At 37.6% G+C, this 24,265-nt stretch overlaps 1 protein-coding gene and 1 long non-coding RNA gene across 21 annotated transcripts in view; one reads left to right on the top strand and one right to left on the bottom strand.

Moving 5' to 3' along the window:
• The window catches only part of MINDY3 (MINDY lysine 48 deubiquitinase 3), a 567,291-nt gene that overhangs the window by 14,601 nt on the left and 528,425 nt on the right, over nucleotides 1–24,265 (bottom strand). For 12 of the 13 annotated variants that reach the window (XM_086334210.1, XM_086334208.1, XM_086334217.1 and 9 more), the window contains 2 exons: nucleotides 21,403–21,483; nucleotides 30–102 (listed from right to left, as the gene is read on the bottom strand). In XM_086334210.1, coding sequence (XP_086190336.1) covers nucleotides 30–102; nucleotides 21,403–21,483 — 154 coding nt within the window. Of the gene's footprint in view, nucleotides 1–29; nucleotides 20,223–21,402; nucleotides 21,484–24,265 lie in introns of those variants that run through there. The other variant, XM_086334206.1, reaches the window with a different exon arrangement.
• Nucleotides 1–24,265, top strand: part of LOC147360998 (uncharacterized) — a 130,046-nt gene that overhangs the window by 92,324 nt on the left and 13,457 nt on the right. For 2 of the 8 annotated variants that reach the window (XR_015139599.1, XR_015139594.1), the window contains 2 exons: nucleotides 11,316–11,484; nucleotides 18,674–18,745. This is a non-coding gene — a long non-coding RNA (uncharacterized LOC147360998). Of the gene's footprint in view, nucleotides 1–11,315; nucleotides 11,485–18,673; nucleotides 23,059–24,265 lie in introns of those variants that run through there. The other 6 variants (XR_015139598.1, XR_015139593.1, XR_015139601.1 and 3 more) reach the window with 3 other exon arrangements.

Raw genomic sequence — 24,265 nt, 5'->3', positions numbered from 1 at the left:
CAATGTTAATAAAAAATAAAATCTTTTACCTTCTGGATCATAAGTTTGAAAAACTCTTCTGGCTTGTTCTGAAGGAGCCTCAGGGGCAACTAAAGCCATATCCTGAAAACATAAAAAAACATGCTATCAACAAGCTGCAATATCATGACATTAAAAACAAAATAAATACAAGGCTAGAGAAATGAAGACATTTGGAATCAAAATACTGTGAGTTATGTTAATATTTGTATCATATTTGTTATGTTAATATTTGTTATGTTATGTTAATATTTGTATCATGACTCTCTGGGCCTTAACTTTACCTCTGAAAAATGGCAATACTTCACAGAGAACTGTTGTAAGAATGACATATAAAGTTTTATATAACTCTTGAAAAAGTCTAATATTGCATAAGTAATTACTATAAAACTGAATCTCTAAAAATTAATGACATTTTTTGTTGTATAGTAATAGCCAATGAAAAATAACAAAATATACTCTAGTTTTCAAATATCTAAAAATTAAATCCAGAGATATGATAACAATTACATAAGAATTCATTTGAAATTTTTTACTTTAGAAAGCATGTTATATCAATGACCTAGGGACAGATCAATAACAACTTCAGCATGTTCAGAATTTTAACTTTTATTAAAGGAAATATCCAAAAGGCAGGTTTTTTTCCCCCCTATAAAACTTATTCTCTATCATGATGAATTTCTTTAAAAGTAAGCCACAACTTACCAAAAATAAGCATAAAATTCAATGTTATCCTGGACTCTTCACAAAGCTTTACTCCACATATTTTAACCATTATGAAATTCTACACTTAACCAACATGAAACTAGAATATAGGCTCTAGTTGTTTTCCTCTATTCATATATCTGGTCCAAGCATCTGCCTATAATTATGTTCATTCAGACAAACCTTATCAGAGAGCAAGTTTCCCAAGCTTCTCTTTTTACCATCTTGATTCCTTTTTGAGGAGTACGTATAAAGGGAACATATCTCAACATGACAAATGCTATTTATGACAAACCCTCAGCCAACATAAAACTCAATGGTGAAAAGCTGAAAGCTTTCCCACTAAAATCTAAAACAAGGACCAGGATGTCCACTCTCAGCTCTTCTAATCAACAAAGTATTGAAAGTCCTAGCCACAGCAATTGAACAAGAAAAATAAAGGGATTCAAAATAAAAGGGAAGTAAAATTTTCATTATATGCAGATGACATATATGTAGAAAATCCTAAAGATTTCATATAAAAACTTCTAGAACTGATAAATAACCAACAATATAGCAGGATACAAAATTAACATACAGAAATCTGTTACAGTTCTTTACACTAACAATGAAATATCAAAAAGTACAAAAAAAAATCCCTTTTAAAATCGCATTAAAAGTAATAAAATATTAGGAATAAACCTGGCCAAAGAAGTGAAAGACTCGTATGGTGAGAACTATAAAACACTGATGAAGGAATCTGGAAATGACTTAATGAGACAGAAACACATCCCATGCTCCTGGGTTGAAAGAATTATTATTAAAATCTCTATATTACCCAAAGCAATCTACAGATTTAAAGCAATCCCTATCAAATTACTTATGACATTTTTTTACAGAACTAGAACAAAGAATCCTAAAATGTATATGGAACCATTAAAGACCAGAACTGCCAAAGCAATCCTGAGAAAAAAGAACAAAGCTGGAGACATAACCCTCCCAGACTTCAGACAATACTACACAGCTACAGTAATCAAAATAGCATGGTACTGGTACAAAAACAGACATATGGATCAGTGGAACAGAGTCCAGAGTCCAGAAATAAACCCACACACTTGATTTACAGCCACATATAAATCAGTGAACTTAGAATACTCACCTCAATACCACACACAAACTCAAAATGGCTTAATGACTTAAATATAAAACATGACACCATAAAACTCCTAGAAGAGATCATAGGCAAAACACTCTGACATAAATTGTAGCAATGTTTTCTTCGGTCAGTCTCCCAAGGCAACAGAAATAAAAGTAAAAATAAACAAATGGGACCTAATCAAACTCTTAAGTTTTTGCACAGCAAAGGAAACCATAAACAAAGTAAAAAGACATCCTGAAGAATGGGAGAAAATATTTGCAAATGATGCAATTGACAAGGGCTTAATTTCCAAAATATCCAAACACCTCATACAATTCAAAAAATAAATAAAATAAATCAAAACTACAATGAGGTATCACCTCACAAAGGTCAGAATGGCCACATCATTAAAAAGTCTACAAATAACAAATGCTAGAGAGGGTGCACAGAAAAGGGAACGGTTGTACACTGTTGGTGGGAATGTACATTGGTACAGCCACTATGGAGAACAGTATGGAGATTCTTTTAAAAGCTAAACATAGAACTACCATATGATTTAGCAATCCCACTCCTGGGCAGATATCTGGAGAAAACCATGGTTCAAAAGGATAAATGCACCCCTGTGTTCACAGCAGCACTATCTGAATAGCTAAGACATGAAAGAAATAAAGATGTGGTATACACACACACGGATATTACTCAGCCACAAAAAAGAATAAAATCAAGCCATGTGCAGCAACACAGACTGACCTAGAGAGTATCATACTAAGTGAAATACACCAGAAAGTCAAATACTGTATGATATCAATTACATGTGCAATCTAAAATATAAAAAAATGAACTTATTTATAAAATGGAAACAGACTCACACAGAAAACAAACCTATGATTACCAAAGCAGGGAGGGGATGGGGGAGGGATAAATTAGGAGCCTGGGATTAGTACATACAAATAACTATATATAAAATAGCTAATCAACATGGTCTACTGTACAGCACAGGGAACTATATACAGTATCCTGTAACAAACCACAATGGAAGAGAATATGAAAAAGAGTATATATATTTGTATAACTGAATCACTTTGCTGTACAGCAGAAATACAACACTGTAAATCAACTATTCTTCAATTTTTAAAAAAGTGGGATATAAATGTTAAATAGAATTTAAATTGCTATTTCTCCATGGAAACAAATTTTAAAGAAATGCACTAAATAACTTTTGTCTTAATCATCTTGCCCTTATCTCAAAGATGAAGGAATAAACTCTTCAGGGTCAGTTAGAGTAGTTCTCACCTGACCATGTTTGAGCACCTTAATAGTATGTTCCATTCAATGGGGAGTAGGTATCAAATGGGTATGGGAGTCAAAACAAGGCAATATATACAAGCCCCTACACAGTTTTAATGTATTAAATGATAAAATAATTTTTAAAAATCTGTTACTTTATAATGTAGATCTGGTAATGTACAATTATTTCCCTTTTACCATCCCTTGATACCAACTTTTAGGGTCTCCTTTTCCTGCATTTTCAGTATCATTAATACACATGTCAAGGGCCATGCTTTCATCTGGCTGAACTTTCAACGCCTTTCTGATTTTATGATCCAGTCCTTTACTGCTGGATACTTGGATTGTGTGTAACATTTTACCATAACCACTGCTGTACCAAATACACTGGAACATGTGATTTCATACGTGAACAGTCATATCTATAGGACATGAACAGTTGTATCTGTAGGACAGAGTTCCAGAGCAGGATCATTGAGCCAAAGGAAAAAGGCACTGTAGTTTGGTACTACAGATACTACCCGATTCTTGGGTTAAATTTGTTCATTTAACCTAGTCTGAACAGTATTTCTTAAAATGCTTTCCTTTCTCTAATACATCACCAGTACAGCCTTAGCTCTACAATCACCTTTGTATCAAGGCCAGGACTGTAGTGTGGGTTCTCAGATTTAGGGAGCGTTTAATAGCATTGAGACTATTGTTATTATTATTACTTAGCTTCCTTTACCACTCCCAAACCTTAATTGCAAACGTTTCTACATGTAGAAACTGTTTCCAACTCTCCTTTCTTTTTCAATTGTCCCCTTGAGAACACATGTTGGAATCTGTGGAGGAGCAAAGTCACTGAAACGCTGGTGAAGGAAAAGGTATACAGCTGTAGATGAGCTCTTATGCAAAGGGGAGGGTTTGGAAGCACAAGATGAAGATAAAGTCATTCTTCCTACTCACCACCTGTTGCATTTCAACCTTTGTTTCTAGTAAGTGATGAGGCAGAGCTCGAAATGAGTTTTAACACATTACTTCAAAATTTCTAAATATTAATTAAAACTGTGATCTAAGTAGAAGGAACGGGCATAATGTTTTTCTTGGTAAAAAACAAACAAAAAGAATCTTTTGCGGGGAAGAAGTGGCAGAGAATATAAATGAAGCATCTTTTAAATCTTCCTACAAAGTGAAGTTTTGGGAAATTGCCACCGTTTATAAAGTTTGGGGAACAAGGAAGATTCCAGTTCTAGCCTGAGGAAAAGGTTGGCATCAAATTCTCTGACATTAAAGATTTCAGAAAATAAGGGAGTATGAAAAGAATTTATTAACTACCTTATGTCTCATCTTTAAGTTTCAAGTGCTACAAATAAATAAATACTATGCTTATGTAAAAAAAAAGAAAATTAAAATAGACTAACAAAAACATTCACTGCTGATCTCTTGCCTCCGGTTATAAACATATAAACAATTTAGGCTTCAGAAAACGTGTACTTAATTCTTGTTTGAACAGTGATGGCCTAATACAGAAATATCAGATGAAGCCTGGGCAAAGTCCTGGTGTACTCTGGTTTAACAAGTGTTCATTTGGAGTGAGGGTTGGCAAATTTTTTCTGTGATGGGCCAGACCGTAAATATTTTAGGCTTCACAGGCCATAAGGTAGCAAAATAAGACAATGCACAACAGCAAGATAATATAATACATAAACAAGAGCACCTGGTTGTGTTCCAATAAATATTTCACAAAATAGGTGTAGGGCTTGACTTAGCCTGTGAGCCATAGTTTACTGACCCATGATTTAGAGAATATATTATATTTTTCCCCGTCAATGCTCTAAGATGTAGTAAACATGCCTTCTTTTGACATATCTGGGGATATAATGATGTCTTAATCACCTTAATAAATTTTACAAAGAAGGTACTTTGGCTCTCATGTGAAACAGAAAAGAGGGTAGGAAATTCTCACTAGCCGGAATGGAATCATCAAAGGCAGAAACCATGTGAATGAGCACAGCCCAGGGAAACTGCTGAAAGAGCTGAACAGGATGGAGAACTGTGAGAGACAGGGAGTGGTTAGGCAGGGGAATCCGCTCTGATGGAAGAATACACATGCAGTTTGGAGGAGATGGTTAAAAACCCAAGTGGAGCACTGGCTGTCTTAACACTATGCCACCCAGTGGGTGCCAGTCATAGGCCTCTCACAGGCCAGCAGAAGAAGGCGATGAGGACTAAAGGAGATCAAAGCTGGAGAGTCTGCCAGGCAAAATATGGTAACAGGTGAAAGGAGATTATAGCAAAGATGTCAGGATGGAGTATTTCCAAAAAGGAATTTAGAGAACTTCTTGTTTGACGTTTAAAAGTTAAAACAAGTATCTCAAAACACTATGAGGAGACAACGAAAAACCCTCAGAAGTAAACTACCAAAACAGAAATTCCTTTTTCCTCTTAAAATACAACCCAGTGGTAGTGGTCGGGTTCCATATAATAAAACCATCAACTATAACTGTCATTACTAGTGAAGCAAACTGTGTCTTGAATAATTAAGAGAAAAAAAATCTTGTTTTGCTCCTTTGGTTTCAGTAATACACTAATAGCTAATCTGCCATACTCCTTAGGAATTAATTGTTCTTAACTCATATCACTGATTTTAAGATGTGTTTGTATTACAGAGGGGAAAAGAAAAACACGAAGTCCCCCTACCAAAACCACAAAAGATTACAATAAATTCTAAGGCAAACATTCCAAAAGTTTTCATCCATAAATTAAAAACAGTCTTCTAAATTGATTGTTGGCTTGCTTATTTTGAGTGTTTACAATGCTTTTTAGATTACTGTAGAAAAAGATCTCTTAGTTAAAGCTTGTTTAAATTTATGTTTAAATGTTTATATATGAAATCAGGACAAGTTACAAAACCACCTTCTATTCCCATTAAAGTGCTTCATGCTGAACTCCAAACTTGTAACTTTCTAATTTGGTTTAAAATTACAAATTCCAACACTCATTTTTACCAATTTATTTAACTTCAACACTTCTAAACAAGGTTCCCTGTGTAAGACCTGGAGTAGGATGGCCCATGTAGTAATTTTGGCGATATCGTAATATTACATCTATTTCATATCTGCACAGCAAGTTTGAACAGCAAGTGTAGAATTTCATTAATTGAGAAAGGGTCCTTTTCAACCTTAAGACAAGATATTTTAGTGAGATATAACTGCCAAATTTTTTTCATTGCACATAAAGGAAATGATTTAATTAGAAAGGATAATATAAAATAGAACTCATGTAAAAACTGTATAAATGTGAAGAACAATATGAAGAGAATCCTACCCTTAGATTTTCTATATCTAAGACTTAAATGTGGCAATAGTTTTTAGACTACATATTTAACATATTTTCCCCATATAACTACCTACATACCCATAATGTTTTGAATACCTGTCAAGCCTATTAGATGAGATAAAGACATCACAATCTAATGGAAGAAAGAAAAATATGTTCCGTGAATTTTATTAAAATTCTCTTAAAATTACTTTCTAAAATAAAATTCAAACTCACATATCCCCCATCCTCAAAAAACTACCGAGTTGCAAATAAATAGATTCCAACGATGTAATTCCAAATTATCTAAGGCAGCAAGGACAACTGTAAGCATTTTTTTTTCTTCCCCAGTTGCAGTACTTAGGAGAAAATTTCAGTGTATACTGCATCCAAAACTCTTTAAGGTACTCCCACAAAAGAATCTAAACCTGGGAGTCAAATATTTTAATTAGCAATACTTCTAAATTCTGATTTATCATCAACATTAATTTTATTTTAAAAGTAGTATTCTACACTAGTTAAATATAATCGGATGCTTTAATCACAGGAATGTTATAGCAAACACCTCCTTCTCAGCCAATTTACTGGTCAACAGAGACTGCTAAACAATATAGCTTTTAAAGTTATCTGGCTTCATCCACCTTTCCTTAACTGGCAAAGTACTATAAGAGAAGATGAAAAAAAACAAAACAAAACAAAACCCTGAGGTGTAATGGGACTATCCAATATCCTAGAGTCATGAAATGAATATCTCTTTTTCGTGTAGCTCTGTCTATCCACCATAAACCTTTTAAAATGTTGTAACATTAGCTATGCTTCTAAAATACCTACGGAAATATAAGGAAGGCCCGTGTTCAGTGTGTTAGCTAGATGTTAATATGTAGCTCATTACCAGAAAGGTCTTTAAAGCTTATTTATTATACCTTTCATCATTATCAAGAGCAATCTGTTGTCATGAGTAATCAAAGAACCCCTGAGAACCTTATCTATTTTCAGGAATGATCATGCACATATAAATTACATTCTAGCTTGCAGACAACATTTTATAGTGCTATGAGGAGTCTTTACACACACACACACACACACACACACACACACACACACACAAAGCTAACTGGGATATAATTACTCTTTAGACTTTAAGTAAAATTTTGCTTTAAAAATCACTTTATTATATGTTCCATATTGACTTTGCTCATTAACTACTTAAGGAAAATACTTTGGGAACCACTAAGAAATAAGATTTTAAATCAGTTATCAAATGCTCTCAAGTAGGGAATTCCCTGGTGCTCCAGTGTTTAAGAAACCGCATTCCAATGAAGAGGACTCAGATTCAATCCCTGGTCAGGGAACTAAGATCCCATATGCGGCAGAGCAACTACTGAGCCCATACACTGCACAATGACAACGAAAGATCCTGCCTGCCACAACCAAGACCCAAGGCAGCCCAGTAAATAAATAAATATATTTTTTAATGCTCTTTAAAGTAGGTAGGACAGTGGCCTTTTTTCTTACTCTTCCATGATTGCTCGAATATGCAGCAGTCCCAGTTACCCCACAACAGCTCACTGCTGTGTGCTGACCCGTGCTGTGTCAGCGAAGTCAGAGTAGAAAATAACACAAGCAAAGCCTTTCAAGATTCTTTCTGCACAGAAACATAAACTCTAAATGTGTAAACAAGACCAGGCAATGGAAGGAAAGTCTTCGATATGATGCGCTGAAATCCTTATGATGATTCATATTAACACCGGTTGGATTCTTTTCCTCCCTATTGCTATGACTGGACCACTCACTGCAGGGATCCCTCTAGCCTTCTCCACTGCTTTATGCCAAAGAATTCATCCCTCAGGCCTAAGGTGTCCTGCTCTCCTGGACATGTAGAATAACTTTCTCTCTTGTTTACTCTGAAGAACTGGGCCAAGAAAAGCTCTTTGCCCCTTTAACCACTGTATGTCATGAAGAAAACCGCGAACACGAGCTGTTACTCTCTAGGCACATGGATACCTACAAAATTCAAGAAAAATGATTATCTGGCTTTTTTTTAAATGGTAGATGTTCATATTATAACAAAAATCAATCTGATGGTCAAAAATTCCTCATTTCTAGGCTAAGACTCTTTATATCCTTTAAACAAACTGAAACTCTGTGACATTACCTGGCCCCACAGTAGCCCAGGGTGATAGACAGTGCAGTTGATGTCAATTCCTTGCACTTTCCTGTGAGTATAATCACTGCTTGTTGTCATGGGCTCTGTAGTACCTCTCTGTGGCAGGGGTCTACTCCTGAGCCCCACTGACATCACGGTTTGGTTAGGTGCCATTGCTGGCCAAAGAAACAGAAGCAGAAGTGACATCCTGCCAGCTCCTGGAAGAAGCTGTGAGGGCCACCTGTGGCCATGCCAGGAGAACTGCGAAGTCCTCACAGCAGGAGGCAGGCACCTGCGGGACACGTGCGGCCACCCTGCAAATTAAGAGAAGCTTCGGGGCGTGTGTCCGGGGAGAAGGTTAGAGTGTGCCTCAGCACAGCAAAAAGAGGGGACACTGGCCGCAGAGTTTAAACATAATAAAATGGACTTGGTCAAGTTCCTCTTTATCCTTGTCATATGCAGGCAGTTCTAGACGATTTCAGTGGCCAAATGCCTGCTCTGGCCTGGGGTGACTGTTCTCACTGCCCCATCCCACCCGTCTTGAATACTGCTGTGTGAACTGTTCAAACTTTAGGATTGGTTGTGACTTCAGGAAGCTGGCAAAAGGAATTAAACCCTAACATTCTAGCTGAGGTTTTAGTTTATGTCACATGTATAATATCTGCTCGTCCTGTTCATCCTTGACCTGCTTCTTCCTCTTCTATTCCTCCGTGCTACCCATGGACGTGAATTTTAACCACATAAGCTGCACAGAAGGAATCTCCATACACATATATACACTTCCTATGTTTCCTGTGAAAACAGAAGCCTAGAAAGATGACTGAAACTACAGTCCACACAACACTACACTGGTCATTTAAACTTCGTAGTCCTGGATTAGTATAAGTGCAAAGTAAGGGACATCCCTGACCCTAGATCCTCCCACAGCCTCCTTCCTTTTCTACTATTTTAAACAAGGTTTAACTGTGAAAAATACTGACAGTACTCAACTTCTAATACTCTGTAAGTTTCATCACAGCTTCAGAGAGAAAGTTCTTAAGAAGGTTGTTCCACTTCCATGAACAGGCATGGTTAGCCTTTCATATCAAGATAAGCATGCATAGCTTATCAAGATAAGCAGAGTACAGTGAGATGTCAGAGGAGAAATGATTATACCAGTTGGTGCTGTATCTAATCCCAATTTTTGCTTCCATCTTATCTCTTAGCACAATGAATATAGTTCAGCCATCATGAACCGACTATTATTCTCCAAATATAGCACAGAGCTTCACATCCCACATCTCTTTCTGCTTCCTCTTTTCCCAAGCCTAGAGTGCATTCCTCATTTCGTCTCAGTCTAATATACATTGCTGCTGCCAAGTCGCTTCAGTCATGTCCGACTCTGTGCGACCCCAGAGACAACAGCCCACCAGGCTCCCCTGTCCCTGGGATTCTCCAGGCAAGAACACTGGAGGGGGTTGCCGTTTCCATTACATCCTTTAATTCCAGTGCCATCTCCTCTGCACACACCTCTCCCCTCTTTCAGTCTCTAGTTTACCCTAGAATCATAATTTGCTTTCCTAAGGGACAGAAGTATTTAAAAGCTCAGTGAACAGAATTCAGGCTTTAGCCAGGAGGTGTTATTTCTCACTGGTCCCAGACTCTAAAATGTAGATGAAACCAGTACTTATTTCACAGGGTTGCACCGAGGCCTGAATGAGGAGTGCACACGAGATGCTGACCATATAGTTCCCTGGGGTCGCAAAGAGGCAACATGACTGAGCCACCTTCAATTTCACTTTCATCATACATTAAATATATGCTACAAGGCCTTTTCTGCAACCCACTCTATTTGCCACAATTATTTTCATCAATTCTAGACGGACAGGTAGAGGTATGGACTTATCAATGCTGATTCTAAACAAAAACTCATAGACTTTACTCATAACAGAATGCCTGTAGGCATATATCAGCAATACCGTATCTTGTATGGACAATGATCTGGGTTCTAATGTAACAAAAAGCTACAAGACACAAATTCAGATGGAAAGAGTTTACTAGTTTCAGTACACTGCATGATATCATGGACATGACTGAGACAATTAATAGAAAAAAATTCATAAATACAAAAATATGACAATTATGATTTAAACTACAAACAGTAATATTTTAGCTCTTAAATCCATTTTCCTTTCTGAGGCAAATAAGGCATGAAATTTAAACAAATGCACAAAACTCTAAAATTTACTTAGGATAAATGGATGGGATGACTAAACTGTATTAATACATAGGAAAACCGTATTACAAAATGCCCAACTGTGAACCTAATTATATTCCAAGTTCTAAGACTTTTATCAGTAATGAAAGATACATAGAAGTTAATTTTCTTTATGATAAAACCTATAAAGCATCATTTTGCTTCTTTTCCTTAAAACTGTGTTAATACACGTACAGGAATATATTCATGATAAAGTAGAATGGTTCAACTTTTGAACACCCTAAAAAAAGTTCTAACATGTAACTGCAGTAGTCCTGCTAATGTTACACCAAAGAGTAAGAACACAAAAAGAGCATGCTCTGTATAAAGAATTCTATCTTGATTCCCAGTAACAGATACCTCTGTAAAAAGAGTCAGCTCATGCAGGAACAATTCAATGTTTTGTTTCTCTTTTGCATTAAATTCAGTTTCTCCATATACTTTGCATTTAAACAGAGATGTGTTTTCATGTGTACTTATCTAAAAGGAAACCTGTTTTATCATAGGAAAGGTCAAAGGCAACACTCTACACAGTATACAAGGAGTCCTTTTATAACCATAAAAGAGAGCAAAAAGGAATGTAAAACTCATCTTCCTGGCTTCAAAAGAAAGTTGGAAATGGATTATCAAGGAAATTAGTCACTGATCTTCTGAAGATGAAGCTAGATGTCACAGGTAGGTTCCAACTATTTTTACGTTGAATCAGCAGCTTCCATCCCAGAGATTTAAATGCACAATGAAAACAAAACCACTAAATTTATTTGTCTATCCTTTTATAGATATAATTCTAATACTATTAAAGTATCATATTATCAAATTTAGAGCATCATCTTGAATCCGCATTGAAAATTAGCTCCATAATTAGTTCCAATTCAAGAAGAAAATATGAAAGTGAGCCAAATAATTTTAATCTGAGACCACCAAATGTAAAAAAGGAAGTTAATGAGTCAAAGGGAAAACTGATAATTAAAGAGAAGAAAAAACAAAGTTCCAGAAAAACATCTATTTCTGCTGTATTGACTATGCCAAAGCCTTTGACTGTGTGGATCACAATAAACTGTGGAAAATTTGGAAAGAGATGGGAATACCAGACCACCTGACCTGCCTCTTGAGAAACCTGTATGCAGGTCAGGAAGCAACAGTTAGAACTGGACATGGAACAACAGACTGGTTCCAAATAGGAAAAGGAGTTCGTCAAGGCTGTATATTGTCACCCTGCTTATTTAACTTATATGCAGAGTACATCATGAGAAATGTTGGACTGGAAGAAGCACAAGCTGGAATCAAGATTGCTGGGAGAAATATCAATAACCTCAGATATGCAGATGATACCACCCTTATGGCAGAAAGCAAAGAAGAACTAAAGAGCCTCTTGATGAAAGTGAAAGAGGAGAGTGAAAAACTTGGCTTAAAGCTCAACATTCAGAAAACTAAAATCATGGCATCTGGTCCCATTACTTCACGGCAAATAGATGGGGAAACAGTGGAAACAGTGGTTGACTTTATTTTGGGGGGCTCCAAAATCACTGCAGATGGTGACTGCAACCATGAAATTAAAAGATGCTTACTCCTTGGAAGGAAAGTTATGACCAACCTAGACAGCATATTAAAAAGCAGAGACATTACTTTGCCAACAAAGGTCTGTCTAGTCAAGGCTATGGTTTTTCCAGCAGTAATGTATGGATGTGAGTCCTAAAAATATACTGTTCATCTCAAAAAGAAAAAGAAGTTATTTCACTGAATAGAAACAATTTTCTCATCCATCCTCAAACCATGAAGACAGATTTTTAAATGATTATTTATGAATACTCAAGGAAGTTTTTTATTCACTCATCTGGAGAAAGAATCTGTGTATGTATGTGTGTGTATTTAAGTTGATCAGGCCAAAGAAAAAAGTAAGTTCTTCTATTTTTGTCTCCATATAGGATACTGCAAGCATTAACAGTTATTTCTTGATTTCAAGCTTAGGGATCTATTGAATTCTTATGATAAAAGACAACTTAGCATATGCAGCTCCATTTTCCCCCTTTATCAAGTACCAACATGGTTACATCACAATGTGAAATAAATCTTCAGTGTATTCTGCTAATTTATTTCTTCATCTGTTTAACAAAAATCTATAGAGCATTGTTCTAGGTGCTAGAAACAGGAAGAGACAAAGTGGACACGAATTCTGCCATCATTGAGCTTACTAGTGAGATAATACCTAAAACAAGTAAGTAAAATATATGTTATGTGCCTAGTGACCAGAAAATATTAAAAATCTTACAGTTTAATAAAAAGACAAACAGCCGAATTCAAAATCAGGCAAGGGACATGAACAGACAGTTCCTCAAAGAAGATATACAAATGGCCAAAGAGCATATAAAAAGATGATCAACATCATCAGTCATTAGGAAAATGTAAATCAAGCCACAACAACTACTTAATGCCCACTAGGATGGCAATACTAATAATGGGACAGTAACAAGTGTTGGCTCCAAGCCAGGCTTCAGCAATATGTGAACCATGAACTTCCTGATGTTCAAGCTGGTTTTAGAAAAGGCAGAGGAACCAGAGATCAAATTGCCAACATCCGCTGGATCACAGAAAAAGCAAGAGAGTTCCAGAAAAGCATCTATTTCTGCTTTATTGACTATGCCAAAGCCTTTGACTGTGTGGATCACAATAAACTGTGGAAAATTTGGAAAGAGATGGGAATACCAGACCACCTGACCTGCCTCTTGAGAAATTTGTATGCAGGTCAGGAAGCAACAGTTAGAACTGGACATGGAACAACAGACTGGTTCCAAATAGGAAAAGGAGTTCGTCAAGGCTGTATATTGTCACCCTGCTTATTTAACTTATATGCAGAGTACATCATGAGAAACGCTGGACTGGAAGAAGCACAAGCTGGAATCAAGACTGCCAGGAGAAATATCAATAACCTCAGATATGCAGATGACACCACCCTTATGGCAGAAAGTGAAGAGGAACTAAAAAGCCTCTTGATGAAAGTGAAAGAGGAGAGTGAAAAAGTTGGCTTAAAGCTCAACATTCAGAAAACGAAGATCATGGCATCTAGTCCCATCACTTCATGGGAAATAGATGGGGAAACAGTGGAAACAGTGTCAGACTTTATTTTGGGGGGCTCCAAAATACTGCAGATGGTGACTGCAGCCATGAAATTAAAAGACGCTTAATCCTTGGAAGGAAAGTTATGACCAACCTAGATAGCATATTGAAAAGCAGAGACATTACTTTACCAACAACGGTCTGTCTAGTCAAGGCTATGGTTTTTCCAGTGGTCATGTATGGATGTGAGAGTTGGACTGTGAAGAAGACTGAGCGCTGAAGAATTGATGCTTTTGAACTGTGGTGTCAGAGAAGATCCTTGAGAGTCCCTTGGACTGCAAGGAGATCCAACCAGTCCATTCTGAAGGAGATCAGCCCTGGGATTTCTTTGAAAGGAATGATGCTAAAGCTGAAACTCCAGTACTTTGGCCACCTCATGCGAAGAGTTGACTCGTTGGAAAAGACTCTGATGCTGGGAGGGATTGGGGGCAGGAGGAGAAGAGGACAACAGAGGATGAGATGGCTGGATGGCATCACTGACTCTATGGACGTGAGTCTGGGTGAACTCCGGGAGTTGGTGATGGATAGGGAGGCCTGGTGTGCTGCAGTTCATGGGGTCGCCAAGAGTTGGACACGACTGAGTGACTGAACTGAGCTGAACTGAACAAGTGTTGGCAAAGATGTGGAGAACTGGGAACCCTTGTTTAGTGCTGGCAGGAATGTAAAATGGTATAGTCACTGGGAAGCAGCTTGGCATTTCCCCAAAAATTAAAACATAAAACTGCCATATAACCCAGCAATTCCAGTTATAGATTGATACCAAACTCCCAAAAGAATTGAGAACAGGGACTCAAACAGGTCCTTGTGTAGCAATGTTCACTACAGTACTATTCACCGTAACCCCAGGCAGAAACAAACCACACATCCACTGATGAGTGGACACACTGTGTGACATGCACACAGTGGAGGATCATTCTTTCAGAAGAGGGCTGAAGCGCTGAGACAGGCTAAAATAAGGATAAGCCTCAAGACACAAAAGGTGATATGCTGTATGATTCATTTATATGAAATATCCAGTACAGGGAAATTCATCGAGACCGAAAGCAAACCGGTGGCTGCCAGGATTCCAGGCAGGAAGAATAGGGAGTAACTGCTAAATAGATCTGGGGTTTTACTTCAGGGTGATGAATATGTTTTAGTACTAGATAACAGGTGATGGCTACACAATATTGTGAAATGTGCCAAATATGGTTAATTTTGTTACATGAATTTTACCTCAATTAAAAAATATCTATTTTGAAAATAAGTGGGAGAGAGACTGTTAATGAAAAGGGAGGAGGACTGAGATTTTTATAAAGGGTCCCAGGGAAGGCCTCACTAAGAAACTGACACTTGAATCCTGATCTGAAGTATAGAATTCCATACCAAGGTCACAGGTGTGAGGCCTTGTACTAAGGCCATAGAGTCCCCCACCAAGGTCATCTCCCAGAACTGACTGAGCCCCATAGCAACCATTGCCATGAGTCCTCACATCCTTACCAGCCAGTTCCCTGGTAAAAATGCCCACTCAAGTACTCACCCTATAGCACCCTAACCAATCACCTAATGCCACCCTTTCAGCAAGAATTTTGTCTTGAGGCTACAGAAACTGACTACTAACCCACAAAAGGGGTCGGCTCTCTCTTGACAGGCCCACGATTCTAAGTCAGCTCTCCCTGGTCTGCCAGGTGGTCAGCCCACTGTGCTCACAGTGCCCTCATTATCTCAGCTCTTTGTTCTTAATAATAAAGTCACTCCCTTCTGAAATGCTCCATGTCTGGAGATTGTTTTCCAACCTGCGCTCGGATTGCCATGCACGACATGAAGGTAGGGAGGAATCCTTGATACAGACGTCCACTCCAAGATCCTAAAGGCAAGAGCAGGGGTGGAGGGCTTGTTTCCCGTTGGAGGTACAGGAAAAGCCACTGTGGCCAAGCAAGACAGGAGGGGAGAGGAGCAAGAAACATGCTTATAGGGCGCTGGGGAGTCTGATGAGCCGAGGGAGGGCCGAGGGGGTCACTCTAAGGACACTGGCTTTTACTCTTAGTGAAAAGGGAGCCAATGACATGAAGTGACTCCATTTAATGGGCTCATTCTATTGCTGAATTGAGAAGCTATTAAGCTCCATGAAGGGCAACAGCATGCTCGTCAGTTAGGAAGCTACTGCCACGACCTAGGGCAGAGCATTCTCCAATCTGTCTTTCAGTTCTTTCAGGAAGTTTTCGGTTTCTCTTCTGTCTTTCAAATGTCCTTTCCTCACGGCTTCAATAGTTTCATGGAGTTCATTGTAAATTCTCTTATGGTTCTTGGTTTTTTGCAATTTTCTTTTGATGCCTTCATTGTCCTACATTATCTCTAATCTTTTGAGCTCCTTTTCCCTATTTGTTCTGGTTTCTGTTTTTCACATTAACATTTCTCAAATGTCTCATGATCCTTGGTGGTCTTTTAATATGTGAGAGACTAAAAAGCACTGTCTGTGTGGGCAGGCCTTGTAAACCTCACTGTGGGGTTATTTTGGCTGGGCCGTTTCACTGCAATATCTTGACCTTGTCAATGTAGCCAAAGAAAAATAAATGGCCTTAACCATGAGTAGCTGCATTTGACAAGTGCAAAGCTGTGGAGTTTTCTGAGGGTCTACGGTCTATTAAAAACACACATCTCATTAGACTTCTCACTGCTCACCTATCTCAATCTATCACCAAGTTCTGTCAACTCAGGAATAAATCTCTCAAATTTATATACAGTTGATCCTTGAACAATGCAGGGGTTGGGGACACGGACCCTCAGCACAGTCAAAAACTCACAGGAAACTTAAAATTGGCCCTGTGTATTCACAGTTCCTCCGTATCTGTGGTTCTGTATCCACAGATTCAACCAACTGGAGATCCACCCAACCAGAAATTGTGTAGTATTTACTAATGAAAAAAAAAATCTATGTAAAATCAGTTCAAATCCATGTTGTTCAAAGGTCAGCTGTACGTCTATCCATGTCTACCGTTGATACCTTGGATCAAACTACCTTTTGCTCATCAGGAAGTCTACAGGAGTCTTGTTTATCTAGTCCCTAGGATACCCTTCAGTGTCTGCTTTCTACAGTTAGCCAGAGTGATTTTTTTCAAAATGTACTTTTAGTCCTGTTCCCTCCCTTCCTATCTCTCCCTCAAACTACTCCCAGCACCGGTTTTTAAACTCCAGTGGCTGCCCTGACTCTTAGAAGAGTGCACAGGCTGTCTACCTTTGCAGCTTCCTCCTGCCCCACCTCCAAGCCTCAGGGCTCCCCTTCTCTTTCAGCTGTTCGCACCACAGTCCTTTCTTCTGCAGTGATTTGCTTGCTCCAACTATTTTCCCTGTGGGAACTGCTTTTTTCCCTTTCCCTGTAGCTTAATTTTACTGATGCCTCAGGGCTCATTTTCAACATCAATTCCTCAAGGAGTCATCCCTAATCTTCCTCTAATCCACCTTTAGAGACCTGTGCTTTGTCAGCACCCATCACAGCTTTAGTTTTTTAAGTGTGACTCTTTGATTAATGCCTCCTCCATGAGAATGCACACATCCATAACAGGCGCCTAATCTATTTTTTCCTCACCACTGTATTCACAGCACCTGGCATAATGCCAGGCACATAGTAAATAAACCCTGTAAATATGTAAGAAATGGGTACATACGTAAATGAAGAGAACTGCGACTATAATCACTCCCAGTGTATAAGTCACATGAGAAAGTCTATTGCTTTTCAAAGGCATTTTATTGGGTTGGCCAAAAAATTCATTTGGGTTTCCTGTAACAGCTTATGGAAAAGCCTAACAAACTTTCTGGCCAACCCAACACAATGCCAAATTACAGACTGCCTTTAAAATCATGACCTTAAAACATGCTTTTTAAATAGTATTTCATCATAATCAGTACAAAGAAGTCAGCGTACACAAAATACTTTTCCTGACAAACACACAGGTTTTGTAGAAAAAGGTATCAATATTCTCTTTAAGTTTTGGGGGAGGGAGACAGAGGGGAAATTGTGTTATTTCAGGTTAGGAACATACGAGTGAATAAACCTACCAAAAACAAACCAAAAACAATAACAAAAATAAATTCACTGCCAAAATCACTTACTCAAATATATAAATATCCAAAAAAGTATGATCAAGTAACAGATCTTATTGTAATGTAAAAACAAACAAAGTTTACAATATTACCTAAATGGCAAACACTACATGAATAAAATTTTGAAAAATTTAAATTTGGACCCAGTAAATATTATCAAGTATTATTAATACTGGGCTTCCCTGGTGGCTCAGATGGTAAAGAATCTACCTATAATACAGGAGACCTAGGTTTGTTCCATCCCTGGGTTGGGAAGATTCCCTGGAAGAGGGCATGGTAACCCATTCCAGTATTCTTGCCTGGAGAATCCCCATGGACAGAGGAGCTGGCGGGCTGCAGTCCATGGGGTTGCAAGGAGTCGGACACAACAGAGACTGAGCACATTATTAATATCATTTACCATTTACATGTTCTTCCAGCTTTGTAACAGCTTATTTCAAAGGGAAAAATTCTTTACATGTAACTTTTTAAAGATACCATGTGCAAGCAATACAAATTCAACTGCTCTAAAATTCACTGAAAAAGAAGTACCATGCTTTTAAGAGGCTTCAGAGTGAGTCATGAAAAAACATTTTTAGAAGATATAAATGTCACTGGAACCTAAATGTGGGAAATTTGTGCAAAGGCTTTATTCATGAAACTAATGAATTCCCTATACTTTGATGGACAGGGAAGCCTGGAGTGCTACAGTCCATGAGGTCACAGAGAGTCGGACACAACTGAGCAACTAAACTACACAAAGGTAAGTGTAAAAACAATTAGCACAAAATTTAATTAAGAGTTCTAAAAGAGAGATAAGGTATTTGAAATATACAAATTGAATAATTCCTAACAGCAGAAGAACCTAAAATCTTAACATAAACTTCTATAATCACTTTAAATTTACGTGCACTTTCCTATTAGGATTATTAGTAGCTTTGAGGATGTATATAAATGAAGACAGATTTAAAAACCTTGACTGGACTTCCCTGGTGGTGCAGTGGTTAAGAATCCACCTGCCAACGCAGGGGACATGGGTTGAATCCCTGATCCAGGAAGACCCCACATGCTGTGGGGCAACTCAGCCTGTGCTCTAGAGCCTGGGCTCCACAACGAGAGAAGCCACTGCAATCAAAGCCGGCGTACCCCAACAAAGGGTGACCCCAACTCATCCCAACCAGAAAAAGCAACGTGTAGAAACAAAGACCCAACGCAGCCAAAAACAAACAAAGGTTGAAAAATCTTGACTGATTTCCACAGTGTACACTGAGTGTGTTTTGAGGCCTACATACAACGGGTGTTGCAGGGGTCTTTGTTTTTTCTCTATATATGTACCTCATGAGTCCAATTCAACTCTTCACTGCATGTGGCTGAGGTCTGTGGATAAGAAAATCAATGAGAGTCCCTGCCCCATACAAGGCTCACTACTGACCAGGAGCCATGAGACAAAAGGCTTGAGGGGAACAACTGTGCATCTTGGGAATGACAAAGGGAACTTCATTGGCAACAACGAAGCAAACCAGGACAGGTAGGGGGCAGTGTGTATTTCACAGAACGGTGCGTACTCCCACGACACTCTCTCGACATACCTGATATCAATGCTTGAAAACAGAATGTCTGCACTGTTACATAGCTCAACCGACACTGTTGCTTGTATTAATCTCCCATGAAATCTTTTCTGCTATTTTGACAACAAAATCATTTCTTAAATATCACTCATAAAATTTAAGATTTAAAATAGTTTTATCTTCAAGGTTCTACTGTAGGACCTTGGTCCTACAGGAAACTCTGTAGGTCCATAGGAAACTCTACTCAATGCTATGCGGCAGCCTGGATGGGAGGGGAGTTTTGGGGAGAGTGGATACATGTATATGTATGGCTGAGTCCCTTTGCTGCGCCCCTGAAACTATCACAACGTTGTTAATCAACTATATACTCCAATACAAAATAAAAAGTTAAAATTAAAAAACACATTTTATCTGTCTTTTATATTTCATAGAATTTAATAGTTTTCCTAACGCTAAAGAATAGGGCTGTGATAAAAATAATAACTGACTTGAAAACACATTTCTGTATGTGAACTGGAACGGATTTCCTTTTCTGGAAATTTATAACACTTGACACTAAAATTAGTCAAATGATGAAATCTTCAGTCAGAGAATTAGGTGTTTAGTTTCTGCAGGTTACACTTGCTTTTAACGTCTTCCTCTCTACTTCAGGAGGGAAATGAACAGCAAAAGCTGTCAGATGAAATACAACAAATCAGTAAGATCTGTACTTTTCAATTGTATTTATAGCTTTCCCTGTAGGGAAAGGTTAAGCCTGTATCTGCCACTAAAACCACTTGCTGGATGTTTGCCAGCACCATAAAAATACAGTAATAAATAATGAAACAGATCCACTAAACCTAGCACTGTCAGTTTAGTCTTTAGTACAATTTATATAATTCATACTTCTTACAACAGACACAAATAAAGAACACTAACAAGTACAAGCTGAAAGAGCACGCAGAGTGATCAGCAAAGTGCAACAGGATTAAGAAACATCAAAAATAGAATTCTTTATTTTCTCCCTTTAGTCCAACATCTAGCACGTCTACGCAGGCATACCAGAATAATGAAAAAGGCAATGATGATGATGATGATGGCAGCTAAGATTTACTGGGCATTTAACATGTACTAGGTTCTGCTAAATGTTTTATATTTAAGCCTGACAACAATCCTAAGAACAAGATCCTATTTCTAAATCCTATTTTAAAGACATGGGTGAAGAGGCTGAGCCATGTTGGAAATGGCAAGGCTGGGATGCTAACAAAGGCTTCTGAATTCAAAGCTCTAAACCAGTCAATTGTGGGAAGAGAAAGATTATAAAGCCTTGGATTTAGCAACACTTTTCTGGGGGCAAAAATTTTAAACACATTCAAATGGATTTAACCTAGTTCGATATTGTTATACTATATATACTAAAACTGTGGAAATATTCCATCCTAAAAGAGCAACTGACTTCTAAATCATTGAACTATTAATAAATTTCAAAATATTTTCCTAGATGTTGTAACTAAAACTATTTTATATCACGTAAATTAGATTTTTATCCTCTAGAAAATAGTAACTCAAAACATTTAATTTCAATTATTTTCACCATAACACAGTGATTTCTGAAAAAAATCAGAAGTCAAACTTGTAAAGTTGGTAAAGATAAAGAAATTAGAACTAAATCAGGACAGACTTGACTGAAATGATCCCAAAACTAGAGCAGGACAATCGTATAAGCAGTATGATCCTTTAGTATTGCTTTTTTAGATTTTGAAACAATCCACTGAACTCTGTATAAAGATTCAAACTAAATATGGATGTAATATTACCTGTTTGCCTGATGTCAAACTTAAAAACAACAACAAAGAGATCCTGCAAAGCATACCTTGGCAAAAAATACGGTCAGGTGAGTTTCACTGCCAACAATCCAAATAGGGAATTTTGGAGATTTCAAGTAAGAGCCAACCTAGAACAAAGGTAGTAAAATAAGTAAATGAAAATTTTATATTGCCTATTAAATATTTACCAACAAATGCTTGAAGCATCACTAAAGTGCCTAATTCATATTTAAATGGAATAATGGGATTGTGCCAGAATGCCTTACCCATAAAGGTCAAACGTTAAATGTAAAAATGAGTGTTATAAAGACTGTCAGGGCAAAGCTTATACTGCATCATTCCACTAGAATAATAATAATAATACAGATTTAACACAGCAAAAAAGAAATTAGTGTAACCCAAGAATCATTCTCATGTCTCACTGAAAATCTTAGATAAAATTTAGGCCACTTCTAGGAATTTCAGCTTGGTACTTCAAACTCTAAAACTATAAATCTGATGATAATTACTTTATCAGGAAAATAATCATAAATTAACAAGTGAGTAGATACATGAATAAATAAGAGAAAAAGCCTTAAGAACATCCTGTCTTCAAAGAACTTAGAGCAATATAATAAATAGACTCTCTAAAGCAAAATACATATTTCCATCTAGGAATAGTAAAGAATCCTTCACTTGATTCTTTATGGCAGGAAGTAAGTTCAAAGTTACACAATATTAATTCTCTCTAAAATACATTAAAAAGTTATACCTTATAGCCTGCCTCCAAGGTTACACACTTAACCTATAAAAACAATAGCACCAAAAATTTAAGGGTATCATTTTTGTGTGACAGAGAAAAAGCAAGCTTAAAATTCAACAGGTGAAAAACTGACTTGTGAAATCTGACCATGTTCACATCAGTCACTCACACTGTTAGATGGACAAGGACTCTGAAAAACAAGTAACCTTACCAATTACATTTGCTGAGTTTTCTTTTCTCACACAGACCTTCACCCGCCCCCCAACCCCCACTGGAGCTGGGAAATCCCAAGTGGCTACTTGCAGCGGTCAGTCAGGGTCAACTATTCATCACTAAGCGGCCAAAAGCCTCGCCATGGTGTCCTGCTTTCAACCACCTTACTGTGACCATTAGGAGGGCAGTGGGAGAGTAAAACTATTTTTTGACCTGTGATGGGAGACATGAGCTGGATGTGCTAATCACAATCAACAACCAGTAGAGGAGGAAGGGTGATCTGAGGACAATACAGAAGATAACAGTAAAAGGAAAAGGAGAAGACAAAGCTTATCAGAGATTCAGAATTGAGGGATTTCAGAGGTTTTCGGCCAAGTCCGTCCATTCTACATAAGGAAACCAGAAGATACACAGGATCAGTGCCTGGTCTGAATTCAAACAGCTAACTAGCAGAGAGTCGGAATTAAAACTCATGTTTTCTGACACATAATGTGGCAGCTCTCCATTACATCATGCTACCTCTTGTGATGCAAAGTTTAGACATCGTTTAATTCCTCTTCTAGAAAAAGTGGGCATGTATCAGTGTGTAAGCGTGTGTGTGTGTTAAGGTAGAAGTAAAAAAAAATGAGGATAAAATTATATACAGTGGGATCAAAGGGTAAATGAATGCTGAACTCATGCAGTGTTTTGTAATAATAAAAATAAATAAATTGAAAGGGCATAAATAGTGCACCCCCCCTTTGGAAAACAGTTTGCCAGTTCCTCCAAAAATTATGTAGATACCATGTGATCAAGTAATTTCATTCCTGGGTACACACCCAAGAGAAACAGAACCATGTCCACAAAACACTAATGTTCACAGTAGTATTATACATTATTATGTTAGTATTATATATTAATGTTCATAGCAGTATTATTCATAAGAGTCAAAAATCAGAAACAATCTAAATGTCCATCAACTACTAAAGAGAAAAACAAAATTGATATAAATTGATAAATCATACAAAAGAATATTATTTGGTCATAAAAAAGAAATTAAGTACTAATACACAGGAATGAACAATGGAAACATTATGCTAAGTGAAAGAAGCCGCCAGACATGAAAGGCCACATACTGTTCGATTCCATTTAGATGAACTATCCAGAAGAGGCAAAGCTTCAGCGTCAAAAAGGCGCCAGGGGCTGGCAAGGAATGAGGAAATGACAGCTAAAGCGTGTAGAGGATCTTGGAGTGAGGAAATGTACTGAAATTAGATAGTGGTCATGATGGCAGAGGCTTGTGAATACACAAAAAAACCCACTGAATTATATACTTTAAAATGGTGAATTTTATGGCATCGGAGTTCTATATCTATTTTTTTTTTAAAGTGCACACCCCAAAGCACTCAGAGTCAACCTTTCATCTCAGTACACTCTCATAGACACATGCACACAGGAGCTGGAGACAGGGAGAGAGAAAGAGAGCCAGAGAGCCCATGAGAGAGACTGTTTCCTTTGTCTTAATGAATGCATATGATAAAAGTAATATGAAATTGATCATTTTAACTCTAAAGGGCAATTTGCTACACTATCAAAGAAAAGGAAAACATTCAGACTCACAAAATTCATTAACAACACAATTATTTCCTTACTGCTGTTTCTCTAAATGTTTGATAAAAAGTATATAATTCCAAGTATATATATTTTTTCAGAAGGACAGCTATAATTATATACAGATGAGCACCACAGTGTAAGAGTTTTATTTTTCTTCTTTTGTAAATGCTTATCTTCACTTAGTTTCGAGGTCCTCACTAGAGGCTGGTCAGCTTCCTTTAAAAAAGGCAGCTGATGAAGTCCAAACCTCCCTGATATGTCTCCCACACTCCAGGCCACCATGCATGGCCCTAATCGCCTTGGAGCCCGGTACCAGACAAGGGATGACTCCCAAGCCCCAGAGCCCACTGAATCTATTCAAA

Source organism: Bos grunniens, chromosome 13 (genome assembly GCF_055505025.1).
Source record: "Bos grunniens cultivar Pamir isolate PY7600 chromosome 13, Bosgru_T2T1.0, whole genome shotgun sequence".
Lineage (NCBI taxonomy): Eukaryota > Metazoa > Chordata > Mammalia > Artiodactyla > Bovidae > Bos > Bos grunniens.
Note: the sequence above shows the minus strand (reverse complement) of the source record. Positions and strands in the feature narration are given on the sequence as shown.